The 8,699-nt window shown below is 44.5% G+C and overlaps 1 protein-coding gene across 1 annotated transcript in view; it reads right to left on the reverse strand.

Moving 5' to 3' along the window:
- FOXO3 (forkhead box O3) overlaps window positions 1-3,603 on the reverse strand; it is a gene marked incomplete at its 5' end in the record, with an annotated part of 14,404 nt that extends 10,801 nt beyond the window's left edge. The window contains one exon of the mRNA XM_008944917.1: window positions 2,169-3,603. Coding sequence (XP_008943165.1) covers window positions 2,203-3,603 — 1,401 coding nt within the window. The remainder of the gene's footprint in view (window positions 1-2,168) is intronic.
- Window positions 3,604-8,699: the final 5,096 nt, after the last annotated feature.

An 8,699-nucleotide genomic window follows, 5' to 3' on the forward strand; every position in this document is an offset into this window, starting at 1 on the left:
AGATGACTGGACAGTAATCCACGGAGGAGAGCTGTCTCATTAATAAACTTGTCCCTTGCAATGAGACTCCGCTCACACAGATGTGTCAGCTCCTTTATTCGCAGGGAGCAGCCTGAGAAAGACGACGGCAGCTGCGCCCTCCGCGACCGGTGCGGGCTGGGGTGAGGGGGCAGCGGGGAGCGTGCCTCCTCCGTGCTGCCTCGGCAGCTCTCCCCATGGGTGGCTTCTACCCACACACAGAAAACAAAGCTATGAAAGCAGGAGGCTGTCCTATTTGCCTCCATCATGCAAAGCTGCCGATAACATCTTTTTCCTAGGTCTCATTCGGCGTTGTACTGCTGATGTTTCGCAGCAATGAAGTTCCTACAGGCTTTCTTTTTTTACCGCATGTAAAAAGGGTTTTTAAATCCAAACAGCTCATGTACCTGGAGGAGACAACTGGTCAGCAAGTGTGACCTGCAAATTGTTTCTTCTTGGTTCATGAGTCATTTTTTTTTTACCCCTTTCTTTTCTTAAGTTCTCCAGCACTTGAACTGAAGGAAAATCAGAATTTGGCTATGGCCCTGGCCTTGCCAAGCAGCACACGATATGCTCTACAGCCCAGCTCCACAGCCTGTCTCCTGGACATGCATTCCAACACTCTCTCTTTGAGCAAGAAGGTGTGAAAGAACCAGAGGAAATTCTCCCACTGAGAGAGAAAGGACTGTGCAAACCAACAGCTCCACTTGAGTGAGGCAGCTCTGCAAAACTCCTGAAAGGAGGACTCCTGTGCAGTCTTGCTCTACCTCACAGGTAGCACGTGTCTCCTGTGGTGCTCCCTACACACAGGAAGACATTCAGGAGGTTCACTACTGCTGCTCACCTACCACAAAGTTTCCCTGTGAACATCTAACTGTGAAACAGAGAATGAAAACTCCATTAAAGATGAAAGGAGCAAATTATGCATCATAACGTCAAATGACACTGACCCTGTCTTTCCATCTTTCTCCTAGAAAATAAGAAAGTTGGAAGTAAGCTGCCAACTGCATGAATGCCTCGTTTAACCTCACCACTGGGATACTCTACATATTATTCTGACGTTAACAGAACACTTTCAATAATTTATAGCTAACCTTTTATCCTACTATATTTTGAAATCTACTCCCTTATAGTACTAAAAAAACAAAGGAGAAAGGGCACTTTGTGTGGCAACTACTCTATGAGTCAGTGAGCACGTACATGTGAGCAGGCAGAGGTATGGGCAGCAGCCTGCAGAATCACAAAAGTATGACAGAAACAATGTTTACAAGTTCAAATGCCCCAAGCTGTGGAAAAGAAGCAATGGAAATAAACACATCAATCTGGAAAAAATTAATCTGAAGAGGCTAACATTTGAAAAGCACCTACTGCAAAACCCAAACCTACAGATATTCTCTTGGTGGAGTCCAAAAGAAAACGAAACTCACTCCAGTCCTGGGCAGAGACTAACAATTTTTGCATATTTAAAATATTATACCCAGGATATTCCTGGGACCAGGTTCCTACCTTTGCTACTTCAATACATAATTCCTCCATTTGATAATTTATTTTTTTGCCAAAAAATACAATTAAGAAAAACCCAAACAACTTTGCTAGCATTGCCGTACCACAGCAGCAGTACAACTTTGATTCAGTCCAGATCCGTCCCACACAACTGATCTCTAGTGCATGCAGTAATTCTGCAAAGATGGTCTTCCTCCTCCTCTGCAGTAACACTGCCCCACTGACTGCAAAGCCCCTTGCCCCATCCCTCTGTAATGCAGCTTGGCTACATGCAGCCTCGGCTGCACAGAAGAATCCATCTGTTGCGACTTCAAAGAAGATGAGTTGGAGCTCTGTGATTCCCCAAACCCACAAATATTCCACCTTGGTTTGCCTGATTTGTCATTAACATTTCTCATGCCTAAATTAAGCAGGACGCAAAGCATCAGATGCGTGCTGACGGTGTTGGAGCCGACCAGCTTTTATAGCTTAGCCTCATTTCCCTCCACACCTCCAGAAATTTCTTGGGTGCCTGTTGCATACCAACACATAGCAAACCATCACAAGCCAAATTAATATTATTAGTGTGCACTAACTATTAAGGGTTTGATGCAAACTCCAATAAAACTAAGGAACCAATTATTTTACCACATCTATGGGGCACTGACCTGTTTGCCCATTTTCCCTGTTCTCAAAGATCCTTCAGCCTGGTACCCAACTCTGTGATGAAGCCTGTTTAGCACCAGTGAAGTTCCCCACATTCAGACCAACAACGTTCTGAGCTGAGATGAGGGAATCAAAGTTAAAATCCAGCCCATCTGCATCCATGAGTTCACTGCGGATAATGGACTCCATGTCACACTCCAGGCTCCCATTGAAAATATCCAGGTCCAAGTCACTTGGGAATTTCTCGTGTCCCATGACCGGGAGGTTCACGCTAGAGGAGTACAAAGAGGAGCCTGAGAGCGGGTCAGAAAGTGTTTGCATAGACTGATTGACAGGTGACTGCTGATGTTTGGTGGATCCCAAGCTGTTTGAGTCACTCAAGCCTATGTTACTGATGGAACTGGACAAGGCACGGCTGCCACTAAGAGAGGAGTTGTGGGACTGGTGCTGGTGATGGGGCAGGCTCTGACTGACCAGACCACCTTGGCTGGACTGCGCGGCAAACGACATCATGGGGTCGTTGCGGAGCATTATATTCCTGCGGGAATTCTGGGCGGACACAGCTGTGCTGGCTTGTGACATGAGTGGGTCAGACTGTGTCATCATGACATCACTGTGACTAAGTGCATCAGAGGCGAGGAGATCCTGCAGCGTCTGGTTGTTGTAATGAGAGATGGAAGAGAAGGTGGCCTGCTTGTTCTCCTGAATGGTCTGCATGGGCGACTGGCGGAGAGAATTCAGGGACGACGGACCAAACACGGCGTTGTTGAAACTACTTGACGGGGAACCCAGCCCTGAACCTTTGGAACCATACGGAAAACTGGAGCTTCTCTGCATTATCCCTCCTGTGGGTGACTGCTGGGAGGGAGGGAGTGTTATATTGTCCAAGAGATCATCCATGAGGTTATCTGTCAGTCCATCGTTCAAATTCATTGTCCCAGCCATGTCAGTCAACCTAGGCAACTCCACAGTACATGGTTTGTTTACCGATGGGGACAAGCTCGATGGACTACTGTACAGCATGGGAGAAAGTGGAGCGTCGTCGTCTTGAACATCGTCTAGTTCGGTGCTTGCCAAAATCGGTGACAGGCGGCCGCTGATGGTACTGGCATTCGAATTTGTACGGGAGCGAAAATCTGTCCACGCATCCAGCTCATCGCTGCTGCGGGAGGTGGGACTCCCTGGCCATTTGGAGAGCTGAGAAGGGCTGTCCTCGCTCGTCTCCTGGGCAGTCTGCAGGGCTGCCTTTTTCTTAGCTGCCCGCCCTCTGCTCTTTGTGTACTTGTTGCTGTTGTCCATGGACACGGCACGTCTTCGGGGCGCCTTGCCGCCTTTTCCACCATCTGGATTGATCATCCACCAGGAGCTCTTCCCGGTGCCTTCATTCTGCACCCTGACGAATCGGCTGTGGAGCGACAAGTTGTGACGGATCGAATTCTGCAGGAAAGGAACAGAACAAAACATCAAGGTTAGCACCCTACTTCTTCAACTACCAAATCTCAATTATTAAACCAGCATCACAGGAAAACAGCAGCGTGACCATCCCTGGGAACATTCCGGGTCAGGTTGGACAGGGCTCTGAGCAACCTGCTCTAGTTGAAGATGCACTCAGTGCAGTGGGGTTGGACTAGATGGCCTTCGGAAGTCCTTTCCATCCCAAACCTGTCTATGAGTAAACGCACTGTGCCTTCCTGGGCAACACCACGGGTTTCTCAAGCGGTGGATACAGGAGGGCTGGAGTGTGACTGCAGCATGCCAGCATGCTGCTGTAAAGCAAGCCCCATGCTTGCACTAGCTGTGCATTCCTGGTGTCCCTCTCTACACCCTCTAAAGCTGCATACCAAGGAAGGGGATGTGACATAGCTCCATTCCTACTAGCAAGGAGGCAGATATTTCGCCCTTACTTTTGTGTCAGGACAAACCTCTGTATTATCAGCAATCTTGCCATCGGTTCCTTAAAATAAGAACTGCAAAGGCACTGTAAAAATCTGACTGGAGGAGTAGTCACACTCATCTCAGCCTCTGCAAATGTCTTTTTAATTCTTCACCGTCATGTGTGTTGTGTATCTGTTTTAATAAGTCTTGAGAAAACTCTAAGTGCTGTTGCTCCTCCCCCACAGGCACTCGGTGCATGACTAAGCTGTACTTTCTCTCTTCATTAGAGGCACTGTGCTGCAGTAGCTGGCCAGCTGTCCCCTTGCTGTAGTATCCTCACAGTCTTCGAAACGTGATGTGACACAGTAGACAAGGATACCGCTGTCCCTGTCAGCTGGTAGGTACAGAGCTGTATAGAGCTGCTGTACAGTGAGACACCCTGTGCTGTACAGGATGCTACGAAATTCAGTACTTCCAGGGGAGCCAGTGCACTCTCTGCTCCTGCACATGACCTGTTTGCACTAGTCAGCAACATCTACTGTCTAAAAATCACATTGGCACAAACCAATGATAATCACCTCAGAATCAGAAAAAGGCCAAGAAAATCAGCCCACAGTACTCTCACTGAAATGGCTCCAAATTTAAACGAAAATAACTGAGATGAAAATCCCATTCCACTCATCCTGTTCATCTTGAACTTAAAATACATCTCAGAGAAAGGACAAGCAAGTAGTATTTGTCAGTGAGAATGCTTCTAGGATGTTTTTTTTTCTATGTGCAAGCCCAAAGGTTTTTTGAGCTATCCCATACTCCTTTGTCAAAACAGTTGTGCTATTCCTCTAGGTTAAAGATGATCAAGTTAAAAAAGTTCAGAAGTTCTTTTTTCTTATGTTTTGGCACTTGCTGGGTATATCTACGAGGAGAGTAAAATCACATTTGTTTTACCAGCATGCTTTAAAACCACAAAGTCAACAGGACCACAGCATAATCAAACCATCCATGATAAGTGCCCTTCATTTACAAAGCACTGAAGAAATTCCAGATTTAAATAGGCAAAGAATGAATCAATCAACAAATCATTCACAAGCATCTTGACATTTGCATCCTTAGGATAAATGGATGTTTGACATAAGTGAACTGGAGACACAACTGATGTATAAAGAAGTACAGCCCAGATTTTTTAAAACAATACTTTTCAATATAAAATGCCTTTTTTCCCCCCTCTGTTAAGTGTTGTGGTTTTTGTCAGATTGTGAAATGGAAAACATGCCTGAAGTTCTTCTCGCAGGCAGACAGCAGACGCAGTCATGATTATCACTTAATGAAAAGAGAAATCATATGGACCACGGTTAAAAATAGCAACTGTCATGTTTTAAACAATTTGCACAGAACAGCAGACCAGACTTTGCAGACATACTCAAGAGAAGTTTGGGTCAGTGCCTCAGCTGTAAACTTGTTCATTTCTAAGGGAGAGCATGCCATCAAAATACAGTGGACTGAGCTGCAGCAGAATAGTTCTTCAGTCTAAGGAAGGAAAGAGCTTTTTATTATTTAGCTGATGACATTTTAACTGTATTTTGAGTCTGGCAACAATCTGTTTCTAACTTCTATTAACTAGGTGCCACTGCTTACTTCCTTAGGTTTCTCCCAACTGGCTGGAGACCTGTTGTTTTGTTTTGTTTTTTTTTTTTAAAATAACCTTTGTTGATATTCCAGCTTGTACTGCATCAATGCAGGTAGCTCTCACATTCATCCCCCTTGACTTTCATGAACAACCACTTGCGAGAACATCTGCATGGGATGTCTCCTTGCAAAGACCTAGCAGCAGGATGAGGACATCCAGAACCAGGCCACTACATCAAGCCAGGCTATAAGAGCCATACAAACCATGCTGGTCCCCACCTAAAAATGCTGGGTATAAGGATACACAGCACTGTGACTCTTGCTAACGAAAAAATCTTAGAAAGTACAAAAAAGAAACACCCAAGGTGGCATATTCAGCATACCACATAGCTTTATATATAAAACCACTCAGCCAAAGTGCCAGCAGCTAACAGATTTCAACCTACAGTAGTCTCATAAAATGGCTTATTTTTGCTGGTGGTAGCTGAGTGCTGAAACTATTTGGCCTAAAAACATGAAAAATCTGAAATGGTAAAATAGAGACTGAGGCACCTTTCAGGATGAGGGCTTCTGCATGTGGGGATATGCATGTGCGCACATGTAATTTTTTTCTTATTATATGTTTTTGCTCAGTGTTGGTATTACACAAATAATAAAAGAATGTAATAATACTTTTGTGTTGAAAATTGGTGGTTATAAAAAATCCAAGCAGTTTGTTTTCCTTTACATCAAGCAATATGCCACTTATACTCTGGCTTCTATTTTTCTTTACTTTTCTTCTATAGGAAGATTGTTTTCTTAAACATAATTATGGGCTAATTTATTTTTGTCTACCCCATCTCCACCCTCTGTTCAAACACTGCCTTAAAACCCACTTCTTTCACGTAACCTCCCCCACTAACCTCTTCAGCAACAGTATCTGAATTTCTTGGTTTCTCCTTGTGTTGGATGCTCTGCCAAATCAAATTAGGGCTGGATCCTATTATCCTTTCACATGCAAGTTTTGCTACAAAAGTCACTGACAACTCACATCAGTAAAGGCTTTTGTGCTATGCTACCAGGCTGCAATCTCGATGGAAATAACTGTATTTTCTACCTGGTTTCTGAACTGTCAAAGAATGTTCCCATCTGCTTACAATACATGAAAATATCATGGGACAATCTTTGCTCACAACCATGTGCCTTAGGAATATATGACCGTGTGATAAATCACAAAGGAGGTGAGGAAGCAAAGAAGATATACTTTATTATTTGAACCCACCGTTGATCAAATTAATGGGGATTTGTCTTTGACTTACATGGGAGACAGATTAGGCCACGATGATGGAAACATGACACATTTTTCCATGCCAAAATGAAACAAGAAATTTTGAAAGATCTATAAAGGAGCTTCCATCAATCTGTCCTGGAGACCATATGTAGATGGGACAGATGCTAGCCAGGCTGCAGACACCTTGGAAAGAGCTCAGATACCACCAATGGGTACAACATATGGACTGTACAAGAGCAGGGCAGAAAAGAAATACGATGAGCTCCACACTTTTTTAGTGTCACTGTTAATACCAGACTTGAAGAACGCTGTGCACTCTGCTGGGAGCCAGAAGACTGAGGTTCCTGCAGATAAGATCAAGGGCATCCCATACAACACTGAGCCCAGCACAGCTGGGTTCCAGTCCCCTGCGGAAGTGGTCCTGCAGGGAAGAATGACCAGCCTTGGAGATGAGGAAGACCCAGGGCAGAGGAACATGAGGCAGGGCAGATGTTGTGTGAACAGAGGGTGGTACAGTGCCACAGACAAGCAGGGTTGATACCCTACCCTGGCTTAGGCTAACAGCATCAGGAGATGGGGTGCAGCTGGGTGCCCAGTAGTAGCCGGGGCAGAAACACGAGGAGTGACAGCACTCTCCCCAGACTCAGGGCTGTGCTCTCAGCTTTTACAGATGTCGATCCACTGCACTGCATTTTGTTCAGTTAATACTCCTCGAGGGAACCAGCCACATTTCTTTTGGAAAAAAAAAAAAAAAAAAAGAAATCGGCTACCATGACCTAATTACATGTGTCTCTCTTGATATTTTGATAAGCCTGCAAATGGGGAAGCTCCCAGAGAGGACACTCAAACACTTCCAAAGTACTGTATACCCCATTTGATACGAACAACTGAATGAGTCTCCCAGGGAGGCTGGGACTGCATGTTATTTCAACACTCAGCCCCAGTCAGGCAGCAGCAGCAAATGCTTGAGCCTTTAAAACAGAGAAAATTCCCCCTCCCTGTGCATGTTTCGGCCTCTTCCAAGCTGTGTTTACCTTGTGGAGCCTGTCCATTAACTCAGACACCAGCTGCAAGTGCTTCCACTGTAGTACAGAGTCTTTTTTGTCTGGAAGCAACATGTGGTATCAATTTATCATCCTCAACAACGCAACAAGGAATCCACTCACTTTAAAAATAAAAAGAGAGTTGTGTAACTTAACTCTTAAAAGTCCCTGCTTTTTTTTTTTTTTTTAAAAAAAAAAAAAGCCTAAAGATTAGCAAGATGAGGTGCAGCTGGTGGCTGCCGAGTCCAAGTTACACACTGGTCTGTTTTTATTGCAGTGTTTTGTAGTGAGTGGCTAATTAGTTATTTCAGATATAAATCAAAAGCAGTTGTTTATTTTAACAAGTGGGATACCAGGACATGATGAGAGAAAAACAAACGCTACCTTCAGACCCACAAATGCTGTTAATGCTCACTTGGGAGAATGATATTTTATACTGTATTAACATATTTGATGTTCTAACTTCACCATATGAAGTTGTCTGGTAGCCACACATAAGAGAAATGCATCAGATCTAGCACCACGAAAAAGAAGCCATGAAAATCACTCCAGCTTATCAGCCTCCAGCTGACCAGTGGGGAGCCCTGCTTCTCCAGGGCTCAGCTTGCTTACTTGAATTTCATTTTTTTAACCTATGTCACCTTGCTCAAAATGTCGTAGCACAAATCTCCTTTGCGATAAATACCAGTACAGAGTGCCTTCATAGAATCATAGAATCATAG

The sequence above is a fragment of the Merops nubicus genome, unplaced genomic scaffold (assembly GCF_000691845.1).
Source record: "Merops nubicus isolate BGI_N331 unplaced genomic scaffold, ASM69184v1 scaffold24817, whole genome shotgun sequence".
Taxonomy (NCBI): Eukaryota; Metazoa; Chordata; class Aves; order Coraciiformes; family Meropidae; genus Merops; species Merops nubicus.